Here is a 23,014-nt window from a genome sequence, read left to right on the forward strand (position 1 = left end):
TTTTAAACAGGTTCCTTCACTTTACCAGATTGGAGTGAAGATTCTAAATTTGGCAGACCTGGTTTTTTCAGCAAGGATAGTGGCCTCCTACAAACAATCTTTCTAGGGAGCAAGTCCCCAAAAATTTCATGTAGAATTTCAACCTCCCTGAGAATAATGTCTTCAAATTTCATCACCATATAAAAAGGACAGGAAAGGTGCTTGAAGCAGCCATTTGGTGGCCAAACTAAGATATGCTCAAGTCATACTAACGATTTGATCCGGCAGCTTCTGCCTTCTAAGGCAGAGAATTAACCTCTAGGCCATCAGATCTGATCCCTTTCAGCTCTGTACCAGGGAGGGGCTATATATTTTTTATGCCAGATTACCCTGGTTTATTGAAGGAACGTCAAAAAAGGAACTGTGACGTTCCTTCAATATACCAGGGTGATCCATCATAAAAAACCACACACACACACACACACACATATATATATATATACACACACATACCTACCTACCTACCTACCTACATACATACATACATACATACAACATGGGAGGAAATATCTATTCCGCACGGTATTTTATTATTATACTATGATACACACATTAAGGAAAGCATCGTATTTATATTTAATAATTATATATTTTAATATACAGTAATTAAGTATAATTAATGAACCCCAAGCTTCCCAAGCATTGTCCATCATAATTAACCACAAAAGGCCTTTATTGTGTACAAGACAGGCCTTCAATGAAAGAAGAGCATTTCCTTGGGATTTCTGTGTTGAAATAATGTTATCAGAAATAATCTTAAGAATGGGAAAAACAGAAATTTTTTTATAAAAAGATTATAAAGAAATGTTTTATAAGTAGTACCCTCAAATGACTTTGTTTTCTTTCAATTAATTCCTTCTATAATTATATATATATTTTCTAATCCTGCTTTATTCAACTAACAGAGAATGGTAGCAAGACTAGGTGTTTTCAGACGTTTCTTACTGAGTCTTTGACTTATTTATTGTTTGGATTTTGCTTTTCAAATTTGTCCCACTGTGATAGGTTATGCTACATATCCTGAAATTGTTTAAATTTGATAGCATCTCTATAACAATAATTATTTTACAGAAGAACAATTAGACAGATTAAATGAAATACATGATTTGGCCATTTATGTAATTCAAAATTATATTAACATTTCAGAATTATGGATGATGGGCTTTGTAATTTTAAATAGTAGCAGGAAGCAAATATCAATTTTTGTGTTGAAAATCCAATTATGGCTGAAATGTCAGACAGTTAATGTTACTTATACATACTGTGCACCACAGGGCAATCAAATCAAAATCTTTATTACAACCATAGACTAGTATAACACAGGGTACTGCCTTTGAAGAATAAGAATGAAAACTAGTTATTATTTCAGTGAACAGGGAGACAATACAAGCCAATGCCTTTTTGTTTCTATTTCAAATTTTACAATTCAAATTATACATTTTTCTACATTAGAACAGTCTAAAGACTAAAACTTGAAATACATTTGGATGAGTTAATAAATGCTTTATATTGCAGCTGATAGCAAATGGATCCAGTCAAAGGACCCAGACTGAGCGAAGTTCTTATTCAAATGTACTGCATGCTGTAGAAGGTTTTGCCCTTGTATTACTCTGCAGTTTCCAAGTTGCCACACGTAAACTGGCAGTTTTGATTCTCAGAGAGGTCCGTGCTTTATTTCATGCACTAGGACAAGCAGAGGTATGGCTTTATTATTATTATTATTAGTATTTATTAGATTTGTATGCCGCTCCTCTCCGTAGACTTCTTGACGATATCATGACTTTGATTTGATTTTCCCCAACAATGAAATTTTGGTTTATTAATTCAGACTTAAGCTTAGTGCAAGTTTACTTAAAAATTAATCCCTACCAAGATCAATAACCAATATATTTTGTCTAGTTTTCACCACTGTTGCGGGTGTGAGAGTCATTGAGTGCCAAATCAGCTGTGACAGCCAAAGATTTGTGATTTATATTTAGAGTTCTAAAAATATAAACTGTAGCTATAAAAAGTTCAGATTAGGACCACATGGCAAGGCAAGAAGGGTAGTTATTTCTATATGCATTACATTTCTGATCAAGATTAACTTCTTAAAAGCTGCTATTCATCCCCAGCAGTGAAAATGTGCAGGTATCATATGGATAAATAAATAAATATCAATTCCATGGGGTATCTGAATATTGCATTTTAAGTTAGTTTAATTTTACTCATTTAATTTATGATTAAAGACAAAAACATATTAAATGGCACATCAGAGAACATTAAAACCTATTATAAACACCAAGAAATTTCCCAAACATAGAAACATAGAAGACTGACGGCAGAAAAAGATCTCATGATCCATCTAGTCTGCCCTTATACTATTTCCTGTATTTTATCTTAGGATGGATATATGTTTATCCCAGGCATGTTTAAATTCAGTTACTATGGATTTACCAACCACGTCTGTTGGAAGTTTGTTCCAAGGATCTACTACTCTTTCAGTAAAATAATATTTTCTCATGTTGCTTTTGATCTTTCCCCCAACTAACTTCAGATTGTGTCCCCTTGTTCTTGTGTTCACTTTCCTATTAAAAACACTTCCCTCCTGAACCTTATTTAACCCTTTAACATATTTAAATGTTTCGATCATGTCCCCCCTTTTCCTTCTGTCCTCCAGACTATACAGATTGAGTTCACGAAGTCTTTCCTGATACGTTTTATGCTTAAGACCTTCCACCATTCTTGTAGCCCGTCTTTGGACCCCTTCAATTTTGTCAATATCTTTTTGTAGGTGAGGTCTCCAGAACTGAACACAGTATTCCAAATGTGGTCTCTAAGCAGGTTTTCAAAATGAGAACCTGATAAATAAGAATAATGGCAATAAATATTACAAATTTTCCAGAAATATCTGTCAGTTAAGAGTTGCTCCTTTCAGCTTCTGAGCTGCACGAAAATGAGTTAGGCAGGGGTGTCAAACTCGATTTCATTGAGGGCGGCATCAGGATTGTGTTTGACCTCGGTATGTGTGGCCAGAGTGTGTGTGGCCAGCTTGATGGCACTTGTGTCAGGGATGCCTGTAGTGGCCCAAGCGCTCTGCCAGTGGAAACAGGCTCATGAACTCCATTTTCAGCCAAAACAGCTTCCTGCAGCCCTTTGCCAGCTAAAATGGAGCTCAGGAAGGGCTGCATGCGGCCCTCCTCGGCTCTATTTCACTGGCAGCTGTACTTTGGACCGGTCCTTTACTATTTCTAGAGTGACCCCATGGGCCAAATCTGTTGCAGAGCACCCTGTGGGCCACATCTGCAGGCCTTGAGTTTGACACCCCTGAGTTAACTTATGTGTAGTTAAGTCAACTTGCTATTTTTGAAGAAGTGGCAATACAGTGATCCCTCGATTATCACGAGGGTTCCGTTCCAAGACCCCTCGTGATAATCGATTTTTCGCGATGTAGGGTTGCGGAAGTAAAAACACCATCTGCGCATGCGCGCCCTTTTTTCATGGCCGCGCATGCGCAGATGGTGGAGTTTGCGTGGGCGGCGGGGAAGACCCAGGGAAGGTTCCTTCGGCCGCCCAGCAGCTGATCTGCTCGGCAGCGCAGCAGCAGCGAGCAGACGAAGATCGGGGTTTCCCCTTTGCGTGGGCGGCGGGGAAACCCCGATCTTCGTCTGCTCGCTGCTGCTGCGGCCGCCCAGCAGATCAGCTGCTGGGCGGCCGAAGGAACCTTCCCTGGGTCTTCCTCGCTGATGCCCCTGCTCGCCTGCCCGCCCGCCCGCCCGCTGCCCGCCAGCAAGAGGGGGAAAGATAGAGAAAGAGAGAGAAGGAAAGAAAGAGATGAGAGAGGGAGGAAGAGAGTGTGAGAGAGGAAGAAGCAAGATAGAGAAAGAGAGAGAGAAAGAAAGATGAGAAAGGAAGGAAGAGAGTGACGTCATCGGGTGGGAAAAATCGCGATATAGCGTTTCGCGAAGAACGAGATCGCGAAAATCAAGGGATCACTGTATACATGGCGGGCTGTTTTTGTTTCTTTTTATAAGTTGGAGCAGAATTTGTTTTTGCAAAATTTGTTTTTGCAGAGATGTTATTAAAGTTACCTTTGAACAGTGAGAATACCAAAACTATACTGCAGGCTTTGAAATAGATTTTATTCCCCACCTGAGAAAGCCCTTTTCAATCTTAATAAGGACTACACAATTTTAAAGGTGATTTGCTCATTGCTTGAAATCATCTTTCCTGCTTCTCATTGTCTATTTTACCCAGCTAATTTTTTTTTTCAGGCCCAGAAACAGTGTAATATTGATTTTTGAACTGAGTTGGTTTTGAGGAAGGGGCACTGATATTAAGACATATTAAGACCAAGTCAGCAACTGCCCCTTCCTGATATGAGATTTTGTAAAAATATTTCTTCATAGATTGCAGTTAATATTTTTATAACATATAACATTGGGGAAAACCCAGGTAGCAATGTGATCTTAATATAGTAGAGCAATGTTTCTCAACCTTTGCCATTTAAAATACTGGGATTTCAATCCCCTCTGACTAGGGAATTGTGAGCATTGAACCCCCAACTATTCTAAAGTTGCCAAAGTTTAGAGAAATCAGAATACAGGTTATTAATAGCTATTTTCAACTACAGTGATCCCTCGAGTTTCGCGATCTCGAGTTTCGCGAAACGCCATATCGCGAGTTTTCAACCCGGAAGTAAACTCCACCATCTGCGCATGCGTGCCCTTCCACGCATGCGTAGATGGTGGAGTTTCCCCGCCGGGCAGAGGCTTCCCTGGGTCTTCCCCCTCTTGCCCTGGTAAGACAGCATCGGCACGAGCAACGGCGTGGGCGGGTGGGCGGCACGCGCGCGGGAAACCCCACCTCCGCCTCCCAGCTGGGAAGCGGAGCCAGCAACAGCGTGGGCGGGCGGGCGGTGCGCGCGAGCCTGGGGACACCCTAACTCTGCTTCCCAGCGCGCGCACGTTGCTGGGGAAAGCGCGCGCGCTTGGGGACTCCCTAGGTCCGCTCCCCAGCTGGGGAGGGAGTCCCCACCCCGCGCGCGTTGCTGCGGAATGCGCGCGCGCTTGGGGACTCCCTAGGTTCGCTCCCCAGCTGGGGAGGGAGTCCCCACCCCGCGCGCGTTGCTGGGGAAAGCGCGCGCGCTTGGGGACTCCCTAGGTCCGCTCCCCAGCTGGGGAGGGAGTCCCCACCCCGCGCGCGTTGCTGGGGAATGCGCGCGCGCTTGGGGACTCCCTAGGTCCGCTCCCCAGCTGGGGAGGGAGTCCCCACCGCGCGCGCGTTGCTGCGGAATGCGCGCGCGCTTGGGGACTCCCTAGGTCCGCTCCCCAGCTGGGGAGGGAGTCCCCACCCCCGCGCGCGTTGCTGCGGAATGCGCGCGCGCTTGGGGACTCCCTAGGTCCGCTCCCCAGCTGGGGAGGGAGTCCCCACCCCGCGCGCGTTGCTGGGGAAAGCGCGCGCGCTTGGGGACTCCCTAGGTCCGCTCCCCAGCTGGGGAGCGGACCTAGGGAGTCCCCAAGCGCGCGCGCTTTCCCCAGCAACGCGCCACCCCAGGCGCGAGCAACGGGGTGGGCGGGCGAAGGGCGGCCGGCAGTGGAAGCAAAAACACCATCTGCGCACGCGCAGATGGTGTTTTTACTTCCGCACCGCTACTTCGCGAAAAATCGATCTTCGCGAGGGGTCCTGGAACGGAACCCTCGCGATGATCGAGGGATCACTGTATTAAGATCTTGAAGATTGTATTCCTAGTTTGTAACCCTACATTACAAGAGCCGGGGTGGCGCACTGCTTAGAATGCAGTACTGTAGGCTGCTGACTGCTAGCTGACTGCAGTTGGGCAGTATGAATCTCACTAGATTCCAGGTTGACTCAGCCTTCCATCCTTCCAAGGTCGGTAAAATGAGAACCCAAATTGTTGGGGGCAATATGCTGACTCTGTAAATCACTTAGAGAGGGCTGTAATGCACTGTGTATTGGTATTTTTTATTCATTCGTTCGTTCGTTCTTCCGTCCGTCCATCCATCCATCCATCCATCCATTCATTCATTCATTCATTCATTCATTTATTATTAGAGTTGAAAGGGACCTTGCAGGTCATCTAGTCCAGTGTTTCCCAACCTTTTTTGAGCCACGGCACATTATTCATGTTTTCAAAATTCTGGGGAACACTGAAGGGGGGGGGCGGGGGGGCTAAAGAAAAGTTTGGACAAAAAAAATATCTCTTCCTCCATTTCACTCTATTTCTCCCTCTTTCTCTCTCTTCCTTCCTTCCCTTCTTTCTCTCCATCCCTCTTTCTTTCTTCCTCTCTTTTTTGCTCTCTTTCTCTCTCCCTCCTTCCCTCCCTCTATGTCTTTCCCTCTCCCTCCTTCCCCCCTTTCTTTCTCTCTCTCTCTTGCTTTCTTTCCCTCTCTTTCTCTTGCTTTCTTTCTCTCATTCTCTCTCCCCTCCTTTTTCTCTCTCTCTCTTTCTCTCTCGTTCACCACGCCAGCAACAGAGAGAAAAAGAAAGAGTGAGAGAGTGGAGTGCGCAGCAGCCATCAGCCTCCTCGCCCTCCCAGACATCCCCAGCGCCCGGCCTCGCGCCGCCTCCCGTTAGCCCGGCCGAAAGCCACACAGTCCCGGACTCCCGGATCGCTCGCTTCTCCGGCCAGCGCAGCGCTTTCCTGGGCAGATGGCTTTGCTGACTGGAGAAGCGAGCGATCCGGGAGTCCGGGACTGTGTGGCTTTGCGCCATGAAGAGAAAACGGCAGCAGGGAAAAGTCGGCCGTTTTCTCTTCATGGCGCAAAGCCACACAGTCCCGGACTCCCGGATCGCTCGCTTCTCCGGCCAGCATGGCGCTTTCCTGGGCAGATGGCTTTGCTGACCGGAGAAGCAAGCGATCCGGGAGTCCGGGACTGTGTGGCTTTGCGCCATGAAGAGAAAATGGCAGCAGGGAAAAGTCGGCCGTTTTCTCCTCATGGCGCAAAGCCACACAGTCCCGGACTCCCGGATTGCTCGCCCCAAGGCAGGAGGCGGCGGTGGAGGAGAGTGGGCGGATCGGGCGGGCAATGGGGCAGGGCAGAGAAGCTAGGGGCGCGTTTGGCCGGAGGCACCGTGGGGAGGCAGGGGCAGGGAGGTGCGGCAGTAGGTGCCTCCGGCCAAACGCGCCCCTGGCTTCTCCGCCCTGCCCCATTGCCCGCCCAATCCGCCCACTCTCCTCCGCCGCCTCTCGCCGCGGCACACCTGATGTTGTCTCGTGGCACACTAGTGTGCCGCGGCACACCGGTTGGGAAACACCGATCTAGTCCAACTCCCTGCTCAAGCAGGAGACTCTACACTACCCTTGTCATATGGCAGTCCAGTCTCTTTTTGAATGTGTCGAGCGGTTGGGGCGGTCACAACCTCCGCTGGCAGGCCGTTCCACTGGTTGATGACCCTCACCATCAGTCTATATTATATAAGTCTAAGTTCTACAGCTATTAATTTATTATTTTTTTATTAGATTTGTATGCCGCCCCTATCCTCTTTAATTGTTAAAGAAGGCTCCAAATATTCTATTTTTGTGTCGTTGGGATGTCTTAGAAAAAAGTAATCTACTTTTCATATAGTCATGTAGAGTCTCGTAAACACGGAATGTCACATTGCTATGATTATGGTATTAATTGTTGCCGCATTTATATAACCATTGAAACTTCTGAAAGGGAGTATTTTAACAGATTTGATTAAGACATCATCAAATCACATGAGATTTAGTATGCAATTACTGGGTATGGTATCTCTTTTACTTTTATCACTTGCAGAGACGTGAATAAAATTCAACAAACAAGGTAGGGCAGTTTATTTCTTTCCTTCCCAGCATTACTGGAATAGCTGGAATTCATAAGGAAACGCTTCAGTTTCTGCCAAAAGAATGTTTTCTTAAATAGTTTAGCTACTCATAATGTAATTCCAAATGCTCTGGGAAAGTAAAGATAAACTTCACTGCCGCATTCTTTCTAGAGAATACATGCATAAATATAAGTAAGTGCTTGCTAAAACTGTAAAGAAGGTGATAGTGCCCTAAAATAAGTGTTTACTTTTGATCAGTTTGATAATTCTTATGAATATAACTTGAGTCACATTTTTATGTAAGAGATTATGATTATTCATATTTTACCTTACAAAATGCTGCCCCCATCAGACAGGGGGAGAGGGAGAGAGAGAGAGGGAGGGGGAGAGGAGGGGGAGAGATCATTTCCAGACATGCAATTAATTGTTGCTAAATTCCTGTGTACAGGATGATGATAGACCTATGATTGATGTTATGGACCAGCTAAGTTCTTCGATCCTAGAAAGTTTTATTCATGTGGCTGTTTCTGACTCAGTAAGTAATTTTCTCATCATTAACAATATACAGCATACATGCCAAATAAACATTGTAGCCTCCAATTATTGTTGTATAGATTGTTTTTTCATTTTTAGCAGAAAATCAAACATCTAATAGCAACTACAGGTATACAGGTATTTACAGTCAGTTGATCATTTTAGGATAAATTTGAAAAATAAAATTATTTATAACCGATCCTCAAAGTTATGATTGTTGTAGTCACCGATCACATTTTGAGATCTTGGCAACTGGCTTGAAATTATGACCAGTTGCTTTGGCTCTTAATCACATGACTGTGATGGACTTTTTGTTGTTTTTTGGCAAAAAACCTCACCATTGGACAGCAATGATGATTTTCTATGACCATTAACATTTTTATAAACATTTTTATAAAATGACAAGTCCAGTCAAATGATTCCTTGACATATGACCAAAATTTATGTCCAAAATTCCAGGCTCCAATCTTGGTTGCAAGTCAAAAATTATTTGTATTCTCATGCAAAGACTTCCATAGAACCAGGTTCAACTCCATTATCTACAAGGTCTATCTTACTACAATGCACTTCATCTTCCATTAGAACAGACAAATGTCTGCTTATTGGATTAATATAAATGCCCAGAGCTTGAATAAGTTAACCAAGTAAATGAATTAAGTGGATTTTTGATGAAGACAAACTGTTCTGTATATGAATGCTGAAGAAACAAATGCGATAGACGGAGAACATTTGGTTACTAAAATACAAAATATGTATATAAATCAGAAATAGAATGCTGAATCAACAAAATGTAATGTCAGTTCTGTATATGTTAGAAAATCCATCCCAGCCAAGAAGATCCTTGTCATCAGACATGAGGCCTGGATATCTAGCAGAGTTTTGTACCAAAGAAAATATGAAAAGTGGATGGTTTTTTGAGATATCGTTCTTTTCATTTCTTTTCACAGACAACGTTACCACTAACACATAATGTGGATTTGCAGTGGCTGGTAGAATGGAATGCAGTACTTGTTAATAGCCATTATGATGTAAAAAGCCCTTCTCATGTCTGGATATTTGCACAGTCGGTCAAAGATCCTTGGGTTCTCTGCCTTTTCAGTTTTCTTAGGCAAGAGAACTTACCGAAGCATTGTCCTACAGCTCTTAGCTATGCTTGGCCTTACGCGTTTACAAGGCTACAGCTAGTCATGCCTTTGGTTGATCCAAAGTAAGTTCTGTTAATGTTACCTATTAGTATTACCTGTTTTCAAACTTAGGCTTATTTATTTATTTTTGAACCATCTCAGAGAAGTTACTGTACTTTATGACATATGTTTGATTACTTTTTAAAGAATAAATTTAACGGTTCAAATATAAAATTATATTTTTGTAAACAATCATTATATTTTAACCCTTCTGCATGATTTATTTAAAGTATTTAAGCTGGACTTCTTTGTCTCCCCTGGTCTCTAAATCTCTTGGTTTTACTTGTGGGTGGATTTTATTATTAGCATGTAATAGATCAAAATAACAATTAAAAAAAAATAAATGTTCTATTGCTATACCCACTATTAGGTACAATGGAAAATATCTTTTATAGATCAGGTCTATATAAAATGCTAAGTCAAGTTGTTTGTTTTGAATTATGCTTAGTGTGATATCATTCATTCAGTAAAGTGTGGCTCAATGGTATACAGTAAGGCTAGTTACTGAGTTAGACGATCAGTTTCTGTTGTTTACTATTAACCTGCTGTTACTCTCAAAGATTTCAAAATGAAATATCTAGTTGCTGTTGACTCAATCTCTTAAATGAATTTCATTTTATAACTGGGTTGAACTTAAAGTCTTAATTTCCTTCTCTTCTTCCTCAATTTATTTATTTATTTATTCATTCATTCATTCATCATTTATTGGATTTGTATGCCGCCCCTCTCCGTGGACTTGTATTGTTCTATAGTATTGTAAAAACTATAGAACAAAATTACAGTATATTTAATATTTGAATTTGAAAAATGTTTATTTTAAATCATATTTCTAGTAGTCCTGTGAATGCAAAGAAAACAAGTACGCCTAGCACTGGGGATCATTATGTAACTTTATGGAGAAACTATCTGATTCTCTGCTTTGGAGTAGCTAAACCCAGCATTATGAGTCCTGGACATCTGCGTGTTTCTACACCAGAGATCATGGCTACTACACCTGATGGCACCATTAGTTATGATAATAAGGTATTTACATATTTCAGTAAAAGAATTTATAATCTGACTAAAATGTTTATAGTTATTATACAGTTTTGCACAATGTCCCCAAACTGTTCATATATATAATATGCTGTTTCCTGTAGATTTTAGGATATAATTTTGTAAAAGAGGAATTGAAGAAGACAATTACAGATATCTAGCCATTTTAAATTATAAAATTTAGAATTTCCCAAATGATGTCTGGACAAGATCACATTAGAGTATATTAAGAAATATGATTGTGGCTCAAGAAACAGCTTAACCCATGTTTAGGAGCAAAGTTGGATTTTCAGAGATTTTGGGAATCCTTATAGGATGGGAATCAAAAGTCACTTCTGCCATCCAGTTTTGATCATTTCTTTCTTCAAAATAAATAGCCCCAAATTGGGTTTTTCTTACAGTATGGGCATCATAAAATGTATATTGATTCATCTTTATCTCATTAGGATTCAGTTAACCCTGTTAGTATTTCCTTTGTGAGTGATAATTCTTTTGTTACTACTTTCATGGCATGAGCAAAAACTCATAGAATTTTAAAATATTATTTGTTTTGTGTTGTAGCTAACTATTCTAATAGTATTGCCACCTAAATTGTACTAATATGGACATATTTTTAATTCTGGTAGCCCATTCACAAAGATAAATGTAGAGGGTTTCTCATGTTTATTTCTATTGTTTCTGCACTAAAATGTTTGGATAGTGCTATGCTAAGGGAAGAAAGAGTGTAACACATCTGAATGGATTCCTCCAGAAAAGTTAACCTATCTTCTGCAGCTTCATAATTGTCACCCACCAGTACGGCACTGTTAATACTACAATCCTTTTCAAGCAGCTTCAAATGATTTTGCCCACTTCCTCATTATTTCCTTGGCCAGTGTATTGTTTTTATCTAGTTTGTTTTGGTATTCTATGTTTTAGTCCATTGTTATCAGCTCAGGTTTGGAGCAAGGTATAAAAGTTGGAAAGCAAACGAAGAATGAATGGGCTGGTGATTTCCCCCTGATTTGACCTATGCTTTGTAAGCCATTCTGTTGTCAGGAGAGAAGTATGAAAATATAATTCCACTTGCTTTTAGGATTATATTTTCTGCCAATTACATTTTTGTCTCTAAAATGCACCAGCCTCAGATGTTTGACCTTTGGCTAAAAAGCAGGCTTTCTTTTCAGAGTTAGCATTTGAGGTCAAGTGAAAGATAATGAAAGAGATATATCTCTTGATAATCATTTCTGAAATAATGAGTGGGGTTTTGGAATGTCTCTGTTGTTATATTGGGATAAAGAACTTTAAATGTCCCTAACTGTGCAGGCCTTTCTGTTAGATGTTCTTGTTTTGTCACCAATTCACACGATGTTTATTCTCCCCTTCTTCAGGAGATAATAAAGAATGTTGTGGCAGGGTGTAGAGTGGTCTCAGAAATGTATTTTCTGTATTGGGGATTTTTAAATCATCATAATTAAGAAATTAAAGCAAAAGCATTCAGTAGTTTTGAAGAAAATAAAATTGAATTCTCTATCTTCAAAGTAAATGTCCAAACTCCATAGACCAGGCATGAGGTAAATGACCAAAATCTCATTTTCAACTGAGAACGACCCTATTCCAAAACCATATTACCAAGCTCCACATACCATTCAGTAACGTCTCTCCAATTTCATTCTTGCAAAGATACAATTATATTAAACAGCAGTAAATCAGATTGGATATGTCAGTGTTCTGTCGGGCTCTCTGGTAGACTTCTCCCAAAAATTCACAGGTACAAATTTCAGACACACACACTTTTGAAAATTCAAAACAATGTTCTTTATACTGAAAATTCACTTAAACCAAGCCCTCTTTTGGTTTAGCAAAGAGCACTCGTCTCCAAAAAAACTGGTAATTTGTACAAGTCCCTTATCAGTTCTGTGATACTTAGCTTGCAGCTGTGAGGCAATTCACAGTCCTTCTTTCACAAAGTGAAACACACTTTGCTCTGGTTTAGTTTCAAAGTAGGGAAAAATCAGCATACAAAAGGTCAAAGTCAGTAAAGCAGGCACAAAACACAACGATCAGATAATCCTCCACAATGACCAAACCCACAGGCTGCTATTTATAGCAGCCTCACTAATTACCACAGCCCCACCCAACCACAAGTGGCCTCATTTTCTTTGATAATAATCTCTCAGTTGTTGCTGCCTATGCATCGCTCTCCGCATGTGTGGCTGTATCATTAACTCTTGTTCTGAATCCAAGGAGGAGCAAGATAATTGATCTCCTTCTGAGCTGTCTGCCCCACGCTCCTCCTCCCTGTCACTCATGTCTTCTTGGTCAGAGGAGCCTTCATCAGCAGATTCCACCGGGGGCAAAACAGGCCTGCAGCATGTGGATGTCTCCCCCACATCCACAGTCCTTGGGGCAGTAGCTGGGCCAGAGCTAACCACAACAGTCAGGGATGGCGAACCTATGGCACTGGTGCCACAGGTGGCACACAGAGCCATATCTGCTGGTACGCAAGCCATTGCCCTGCCTCAGCTCCAACATGCATGTGATGTGCTGGCCAGCTGATTTTTGGCTCGCACAAAGGTTCTGGGATGATATTTTTGGCTTCCAGAGAGCCTCCAGAGGATGGGGGAGTGCGTTTTTACCCTCTCCCAGCTCCAGGGAAGCCTTTGGAGCCTGGGGTGGGCGAAACATGAGCTTACCAGAAGTTAGGATACTGACCATTTCTGGCCTCCAGAGGGCCTCCGGGCGGTGGGGGAAGCTGTTTTTGCCCTCCCCAGGCATTGAATTATGGGTGTGAGCACTTGTGCATGCATGATAGCACTCGCCCACACTCTTTCGGCACCTGAGGGGAAAAAGGTTTGCCATCACTGGTATATGTGAAAGAAAAAAGTACACATTTACAGTTCTGCTGCTAAACTACCTTTAAAAGTTTCTTTAATCAAGGTGCTATTTATATTGCTTATTTTATTTTCTTGGCTATTTTGAACACAAAGCTCCCTGGGAAAATGTGCCTTTTAAAAATTCCTTAGCAACAGTTATAATAACTATGCATACTTTGTTAGCCATAATCTTTTATATTTTTAATGACCATTAAAATTATTTTCATTTTATTTTAGGTTATAGGAACTCCATCTGTTGGTGTGTTATTAAAACAGCTAGTGCCTTTGATGAGACTTGAAAGCATAGAAATCACTGAATCACTTGTACTAGGCTTTGGAAGAACTAATGCACTTGTTTTCAGGTATTTGTATTGTACTAAATTTATTTTATTTATTAGATTTGTATGCCGCCCCTCTCTGAAGACTTGCTTTAGTACTAAATGTAATAAAATGTACTATTATTGGAATACTGAATTAAGTAGAAAACTGTGTAACCATCTTGATCCATCTTGAACATTAATGCACAAGCCATTTTATTTACTAAATAATCTATAATATGCAGAACACTAAAAAGTAAAATTGTTATATTGCATGGTAATTATAATTAATATTGAGGGTTGAGAGTTCAATCCTAAGTAAGTAGTGCAGATGTTTCTCTCTTAGGACGCAAAGAAAAAAATATCTGCTGCAAACTCCATATAGGCATCAGGAAGGGCATCCGATCAATAAATGCTCAGCTCCACCCAGTCGCCCCAACTCTACCCTGTAATTAAGGGACTACAGAGTTGTAAAAAGAAAAAAAATCTAATTAACATTTCCATTTGTTTTCTTTCTTTTCTGCACTATTTTTCTTCTTAATTTCTATTATTCTTTACCATAGTTGCAATTGTAAACTTTAATAAAACTTTAATAAATTTACTATTAAAAGGAAGCCTATGCCACAGGCTCTGATTCCTCAACCACATTGTTTAACTGGAGTTTGTTGGCCTCATCTATTAGATAGGTTTCAAGTTTGAAGAGGTAGAATTGCTCTTCTAGGAGATTTGTATAGAAACGTCACTCTCTATCTAAGGCAGAATTTTCCCGTTTTCAATAACTTAATCATTTTGATGTGCCTTCAACACAGAGACAGAGTATATACACACATACACACACACACACACACATACGTATACGCCATCACAAGGTTATTGATCTGTTTATGCGGGAATATTCAAGAATTCACTTTCTCTTCACAGTACACCCAAAAATAAACATACATTTGGAGAAGGCTCATATACTCTCATACATATTACAACAGCAGTCTGCTTAATTTATAAAGAACTTTTTTTGAAAACTATTTTGTTTTTAATTTAGGGAATTGGTGGAAGAACTTCACCCTCTAATGAAGGAAGCATTAGAGAGAAGACCAGAGGTTAGTAATAAAGTTAAGCTATAAATACTTAACAGGTTATAAATAGGATTGAAATTAATTCATAAATCTATTTTGGACAAAATATTAAATAAATTGATTTTTATAAAATTTCCTTTGTAAGATATCCGAAAATCATGCGGGTAGTAATCAATTTAAAAATAGAATACTTGCAACATAAAACATTTAATTTGTCACAATGAAAGTTGCTACCAATAAAAAAGAAATATCTATGAAAAATGAAATTTGAAAGTTAGCAGTGATCAGACACTGTTGTCTGTTGTCTCTTAGGGAGTTCACATTTTTAATTATTTGACACTAGAAATTATGGGTGAAGAAATGCAATGGTTTGGAATGGTCTCATCTCTCTCCTTCTGTCCCTTTATCTCTCTTCCTTAAAACTGCACAAACCAACTCTTTATAGAGTTTAGCTATAGCACTGTGTGTGGCAACATAGAAGTTAGAAGGAGAAAGGGAAATAAACAGGTACTGAAAAAGCAGGCAAACCTTGGCAGATACAGTGAGTAGAATTAACCACAGTGGGCAGCTGCTGCTGCAGGTTATCTGAGAAAACATTGACGGCCTTTTGAATGGCTTAGCTGTTTGCAAATAGTTCACATGCTGGCATCTAAAAACAACTCAAAAGGCCTATCACAGCCCATTGAAAGGCATCAGGAGCCTCCTAGGAGCAACCAGTTAGGTCATTAACAGCTTGTACATTAGTGCTTTCTTTGCTGGACCATAACTGATGCTTTATTTCCTCTTGTGTAAATGTGCACAGATTTAGAACATAAGAAGAGCCATGCTGAATCAGGCCAAAGCCCATCGAGTCCAGCATTCTGTATCACACAGTGGCCCACCAATTGTACATGGGGATCTTGAGCAGAAAGAGAAGGCAAAACCCTCCCTTTCCCCCCAATAAATGGTACTCAAGGGAATCCTGCCTGCCTCAACCAACATATGTCTACTTGGACATCCGTTTCAATCCGATTTGTTTAGTAGCCAGCAAGAATATTTTTGTAGGACAACCCCCCTCCCATTTGCTGTGTCACTGACAGTGTTAAAAAGTTTGGACAATTTGAAAATTGCTGGATAGTTAACAGATACTACTCAGCTAGGTTTTATTTTTAAGACCAACATTCAGAGGGTAGATGTAACTAATATTGTCCTATTTTATTTTATTTTTTGCAATACAGAATAAGAAGCGTCGTGAGCGCAGAGATCTCTTACGATTACAGCTGTTGCGAATTTTTGAATTGCTTGCTGATGCTGGTGTGATAAGTGATAGGTAGGAGATACTGCTTTTCAAATAGCAGAAAGCCCTGTGATGGTGCCAATTACTTGTCTGATCACAGTCATTTCTTGAATCTCTGAAAAATAGCTTTTTCCTATGTCGTTTTCCTTTTTAATACTTGATAACAGTTTTGTTATACTGTAAATTCTACTCTGTCATGCACTCTTGTGGTTTCCTCTGGATGATGCCTTAATCCAGTGATGGCAAAAGTTTTTTTGCTTGGGTGCCAAAAGGGAGTGCGTGCACGTTATATTATTATTATTATTATTATTATTATTATTATTATTATTATTATTATTATTATTATTTATTGGATTTGTATGCCGCCCCTCTCGGCAGACTCGGGGTGGCTAACAACAATGATAAAAAACAACATGTAACAATCCAATTTAATAAAACAACTAAAAACCCTTATTATAAAAACCAAACACACACAAACATACCATACATAACTTGTAATGGCCTAGGGGAAGGAATAGCCTAACTTCCCCATGCCTGGCGACATGTATGCCGCCCCTCTCCGTAGACTCGGGGTGGTAGTGCACGCTTGATAGCATGCCCTTGTGTGCCCACACCCATAATGCAATGCCCTCCCCCTTTGCATGCGCACACACATACCCCCTCACACTGCCCGCCCATTCATGCACGAAGGGCTCACTGAAGCCTCCAGAGCCTAGGGATGGCGGGAAATAGATTCCATCTGATTTTCTCTCTTCCGGAGGCGGGTAGTGGGGAGGTCATTTTCGCCTTTCCAGGTCCAGGAAAGCCTCCGGAGCCTTTGGATGGCAAAAAACAGACCCAGTGTCCCAACTGGAAGTCTGGTAGGTCCATTGGGTCTGTTTTTTGCTATCTACAGAGTCCGGAGGCTTTCCTGAAGCCTGAGGAAAACGAAAATGACCCCTACCTGCCCTCCAGAAGGCCAAAAATCAGTTGGCCAGGGTGCACATGCGCACTGGAGCTGACGTAGGGCAATGTCTCTCATGCGCTCAAATATGGCTCCACATCCCACAGGTTCACCATCACGGCCTTAATACACAATATTTTCCTTTGTTACAGTACGAATGGTGCCTTGGAACGAGATACCCTCGCACTGGGAGCATTGTTTTTAGAATATGTTGACCTAACTCGCATGTTGTTGGAAGCTGAAAATGATAAAGAAGTTGAAATTCTCAAGGACATGAGAGCTCATTTTAGTGCAATGCTTGCTAACTTGATTCAATATGTGCCAGGTATGGTAATACAATAATTATATAAAGTACAGAATCATTAAGATTAAAAAAGAGTGGTTGACAAAGCATGATAAGGACTGCTGGGTAAAAAAATAAGTAAATGTTTCATATGCAAGTAGACCTCAACCACAATCGAGTCTAAACTTTCTGTTGTTGAGTGAGACAGTTGGTAAGTGTATTTTGCCCCGTGTTACAACTTTTTTGACCATAGTTGTTAAGTGAATCATGCATTTGTTAAGTTAGTATAGCAGGAACTTAATTTATTTAAGGTTATATATGTTGAAAGATTTCTTTGAAGGTTGAGTATATTTCATTTCTTAAATCAGCCTACAGCTTTGTAGCTTAATCGGGGCATCGGAAAAGTTCTGTTTTCTCTGAAAATTTTCCATTAAATCACTCTTCTGCTTTCAAAGCATTAAATCCAGCTGTGCCAAATGTTCAATGAATGGAATTTTCTTAGTACTAACAAAGGATTTTCTGTTTTCATTCATTACAAAATTATATACATATACATAAAGTGAGAGAGGATGAGAAAAAGCAAGACAGATTAAAAAAGCATTAGGATTTTTAAATTTAGCATAATATTTAAAATATCCATAGCTCTATTATAAAACTGAATATTAAGGAATTTGGCTTATATGGTAAATATCTCAAAATACAGTGTTCCCTCGATTTTCGCGGGGGATGCGTTCCGAGACCGCCCGCGAAAGTCGAATTTCCGCGAAGTAGAGATGCGGAAGTAAATACACTATTTTTAGCTATGAACAGTATCACAAGCCTTCCCTGAACACTTTAAACCCCTAAATTACAATTTCCTATTCCCTTAGCAACCATTTAGATTGTTACTCACCATGTTTATTTATTAAAGTTTATTTAAAAAAATATTTATTAAAGGCGGACGAAAGTTTGGCGATGATATATGACGTCATCGGGTGGGAAAAAACGTGGCATAGGGAAAAAACCCGCAAAGTATTTTTTAATTAATATTATTGAAAAACCGTGGTATAGACTTTTCGCGAAGTTTGAACCTGCGAAAATCGAGGGAACACTGTACATCTTTTTATTCTGTTTGGCATCTCCATGTTGCATTTCAATTTGGAATGAAGGATCTACATGCATAATATACAATCTGCATTGGTCCCATCTATACTCTTATGTGCATCTGAAAATTGAAGAATATTTGTGATATAAGTGGACACTCATGATATTTAGAATTTCAAAACTCTACAGATTGAAAAGTCTTCATATGCATTATCTGAATGGTTTTCAAATTTTGTCATACTGTGATCTCTTGAAATGGAAAATGAATTTGTGTGACTGCCCCATGCATAAAACAATTTAATTGTTTAAGTGTTTGTTTAATTGGTGTTAGTAACAATCTGGTACAAAAGGGACAAATCCATCTTTGTTTCTGAGCAAATCTTTCTCTCACCACACCACATTATTTGTATTGTGTATATTATCTAAAAATAAATTACTTTTTTCACATGAGATCATCTTAAATTCAGAGCTCTTTCTTTCCAATAAATATGTACTTGACAAATATTATTAATGTGCTTTAGGAATAATTATTTATTTATTTATTTATTTGATTTTTATGCCGCCCTTCTCCTTAGACTCAGGCGGCTTACAACATGATAGCAATAGCACTTTTTTAACAGAGCTAGGCTATTGCCCCCACAATCCGGGTCCTCATTTTACCCACCTCGGAAGGATGGAAGGCTGAGTCAACCTTGAGCCGGTGATGAGATTTGAACTGCTGACCTTCAGATCTACAAGTCAGCTTCAGTGGGCTGCAGTACAGCACTCTACCTGCTGCGCCACCCCGGCTCATAATTCCTTAGCTACACAGTTTTGCATCTTAACGCCCCTCTCCGCAGACTCGGGGCGGCTAACAACAGTAATAAAACAGCATAGAATAATAATCCAATACTAAAAACAGTTAAAAACCCATTATTATAAAAACCAAACATACATACAGATATACCATGCATAAAATGGTAGAGGCCTAGGGGAAAGAGTATCTCAATTCCCCCATGCCTGGCGGCAGAGGTGAGTTTTAAGCAGCTTATGAAAGGCAAGGAGGGTGGGGGCAATTGTAATCTCTGGGGGGAGTTGGTTCCAGAGGGCCGGGGCCGCCACAGAGAAGGCTCTTCCCCTGGGTCCCGCCAAGCAACATTGTTCAGTTGAGATTTGATTCATTAATCAATACAATATTCTTTTTTTTGATAATGTTCTTTTTTATTCACTTAGTTCATCATAGGAGATTTCTTTTCCCTCAGCAAAGCTTGAGGCACCACCTCTTCATCCTGTTTAGTCAATGGGCTGGACCTTTCAGCATCATGTTTACACCTTTGGATCGTTATAGCGATAGAAATCATCAGATTACAAGATACCAGTATTGTGCTTTAAAGGTAATCATAATTCCTTCCGTTGCATGTCAATGTTCATCAAATTAAATTATTTTATTTTAGAAACGAAAAGTGGTAAGACAGGTTAAATGTGAAATAATTTCCACAAAATAACATATTTGGTGCATCTTTCTGATCTGTTCTTTATCATCTGAATCTTGAATGTATCATTTAAAAATGAATATAGTTTGTATTGGAAGGGACCTGTGGGTCTTCCAGTCCAACCTCCTGCTGGTGCAGGAGTCCCTATACCAGTGATGGCGAACCTTTTTTTCCTCGGGTGCTGAAAGAGTGTGTGGGTGTGCTATCGCGCATCTGTGAGTGCCCACACCCATAATCCCCCCCCACCCGTAGAACTTCTGGAGATCATAAATGATCTGTTTCTCAACTTCTGGTGGCCCAGTATGCTCATTTTTAGCCCTCCCCAGGCTCCAAAGGCTTCCCTGGAGCCAGGGGAGGGTAAAAACGTCCTTCTCCATTCTCCTGGAGACTCTCTGGAAGCCAAAAACGCCCTCCCAGAGCTTCTGTGCAAGCCAAAAATCAACTGGCTGGCACACGCATACACATTGGAGCTGAGCTAGGGCAACAACTCATGTACCAGCAGATATGGCTCCGCGTGCCACCTGTGGCACCCGTGCCATAGGTTTGCCATTACTGCCCTATAACCATCCCAGACATATGGCAGTCCAGTCTCTCCTTGAAGGTCTCCAGTGTTGGGGTGTTCACAACCTCTGCAGGCAGGTCATTCCACCGGTTGATCGCTCTCACCGTCAGAAAGTTCTTCCTTATTTCTAGGTTGAATCTCACCTTGGTCAGCTTCCATCCATTGCTCCTTGTCTGGCCTTCTGGTGCTTTGGAAAACAGTGTGACCCCCCTCCTCACTATGGCAGCCCCTCAAGTATTTGTAGATTAGTCAATATTTTAAATATTTCAATTAAGGTTAATTTGGAAATACAAAATTGACTCTGTTAAATCATACTTAATTGGTTCGGGAGGAAGAGTAATAATGGAGAAAAGAATACTAAAACGTGTTAAATTAAACCCAGCACTACCTAGTCCTTCAAGAATTAAATTAACTTCCTGCCAGAAGATATTTAAACCAATGTAATCCAATCATCCACTACACAGTCATCTTTCTATACTGGTAATTCTGGCAGCATGCATGCATACTAACTGGTTTAGAAAACACAATTTGTAAAACACCTAACATCTACATGCTTTGCCCAGGAAGTAATTGATATCTCAGGGATCTTTGGATCAGAAGAGGAATAGCATCGCTATACATTCGCAGGAAAGCAATGAAGAGTATGAGTATGGCCATTGTAGCATTTGGAAATATGTTTTCTGCAGACATGACTGACAGCATGGAGTCTACATGATTAATCTCCATTACTACATTGTTTGATATGTTGCCTTTCATTTAGAATTTGAAACTGATAACCTTTCAGTAAACAGGATCATATCTTGTTCTTTTTTAAAATTAGGCCATGTCAGCTGTGCTGTGCTGTGGCCCTGTGTTTGACAATGTGGGTCTTTCCCCTGATGGCTATCTTTATAAATGGCTTGATAATATTCTAGCTTGCCAAGATTTACGGGTAAGTAACTCAGCAATGATTCTCACCTTTAAATCTATTAAATTTTATTTATATTGCACATAGTCTATTGTGTGGGTGAATTCATTTTGATTCAAGTGGAAATACTGTAGTGTAATTTGTGTTTTATCAGGGGGGCATACTCTGTGAGGTATGCTTTGTGGTGCAAATAGTGTAATTTGTGTTTTATCAGAGGGCCATACTCTGTGAGGTATGCTTTGTGGTGCAAATAGTGTAATTTGTGTTTTATCAGAGGGCCATACTCTGTGAGGTATGCTTTGTGGTGCAAATAGTGTAATTTGTGTTTTATCAGAGGGCCATACTCTGTGAGGTATGCTAAGGGGCAAGGTATGATAAGTCAAGAACCAAACTAAATTTGAGAGAAGCAGGGCGTCCTAAACTCAGATTATATACCTTTCTTATACCATATCAAAATGATCTACTGTCATCATTCCATTACTGCAATAATGAAATCAACTGCTTCCTTTTCACGATACATAATTTTGTGTGATTTATTAATCACACCAGGATATCTACGAGACCGCCTTCTGCCGCACGAATCCCAGCGACCAGTTAGGTCCCACAGAGTGGACCACCTCCGGGTCCCGTCAACAAAACAATGTCGTTTGGCGGGGCCCAGGGGAAAAGCCTTCTCTGTGGTGGCCCCGGCCCTCTGGAACCAACTCCTCCCGGAGATTAGAATTGCCCCCACCCTCCTTGCCTTTCGTAAGCTCCTTAAAACCCACCTCTGCCGTCAGGCATGGGGAAACTGAGATATTCTTCCCCCCTAGGCCTTTACAATTCATGTATGGTATGTTTATATGTATGGATGTTTGGTTTTACAATAAGGGTTTTTAGTTGTTTTAGTATTGGAATTACATGCTGTTTTTTGTTACTGTTGTTAGCCACCCCGAGTCTACAGAGAGGGGCGGCATACAAATCCAATCAATCAATAAATGAATGAATGAATGAATAAATAAATAAATAATCCGAATTACTGTTTTGAAAGACTCCAGGCATTGTAGTGGTTGACAGATCACCAAGATCAGCATGATATCAATTTGTTTGCATTGTTGTTTCAAGTCTTTCCACCCTACATACCCATCAGATTGCAGGCACTCTTGAGAGTCAAATGGAAAAGGACTATCTTGCTGAAAAGCTTCTTGTGAATCATATCAATTGAATGGGCTAGTTTTCAGAGGATGGCTAAAAGTGGCAGTAGTCTTAAGAAATACAGGTTATCCTTGACTTACGACTGGTCATTTAGTGACCGATCAAAGTTATGATGGCCTCAGAAAGTGTGTTTTACAGCCGTAAAAGCACTTCCTCATCAATTTTTTTAAATAAAACCCCCACCCCCCCACACTTAGCCCATTGAGATTGGGCAGGTGAATAAACAGATTCCATAAGAAATATGGTATTCTATTTATTGTTACAGAATGGAGTAACAGAATCTTGAAGCCTTTGAGTTTTTCCTTCCCTTCCTCTTATACCAGAGTCACTTTTATTTTATTTGTTTTTAATTGTGAGCCGCCCAGGTCTATGCTCCATAAAATGAGAAAATATTCAAATATTTTATTTATTTATTTATTTATTAGATTTGTATGCCGCCCCTCTCCGTAGACTCGGGGCGGCTCACAA

General features: G+C 40.5%; 1 protein-coding gene across 5 annotated transcripts in view; it reads left to right on the forward strand.

Moving 5' to 3' along the window:
• FRY (FRY microtubule binding protein) overlaps window positions 1-23,014 on the forward strand; it is a 232,999-nt gene that overhangs the window by 139,530 nt on the left and 70,455 nt on the right. For all 5 annotated transcript variants that reach the window (XM_070749879.1, XM_070749876.1, XM_070749877.1 and 2 more), the window contains 10 exons: window positions 1,555-1,737; window positions 8,277-8,363; window positions 9,310-9,569; window positions 10,380-10,569; window positions 13,674-13,798; window positions 14,793-14,850; window positions 16,044-16,135; window positions 17,198-17,370; window positions 19,624-19,784; window positions 21,266-21,376. In XM_070749879.1, the coding sequence (XP_070605980.1) occupies window positions 1,555-1,737; window positions 8,277-8,363; window positions 9,310-9,569; window positions 10,380-10,569; window positions 13,674-13,798; window positions 14,793-14,850; window positions 16,044-16,135; window positions 17,198-17,370; window positions 19,624-19,784; window positions 21,266-21,376 (1,440 nt within the window). The remainder of the gene's footprint in view (window positions 1-1,554; window positions 1,738-8,276; window positions 8,364-9,309; window positions 9,570-10,379; window positions 10,570-13,673; window positions 13,799-14,792; window positions 14,851-16,043; window positions 16,136-17,197; window positions 17,371-19,623; window positions 19,785-21,265; window positions 21,377-23,014) is intronic.

Source organism: Erythrolamprus reginae, chromosome 4 (genome assembly GCF_031021105.1).
Source record: "Erythrolamprus reginae isolate rEryReg1 chromosome 4, rEryReg1.hap1, whole genome shotgun sequence".
Classification (NCBI taxonomy): domain Eukaryota; kingdom Metazoa; phylum Chordata; class Lepidosauria; order Squamata; family Dipsadidae; genus Erythrolamprus; species Erythrolamprus reginae.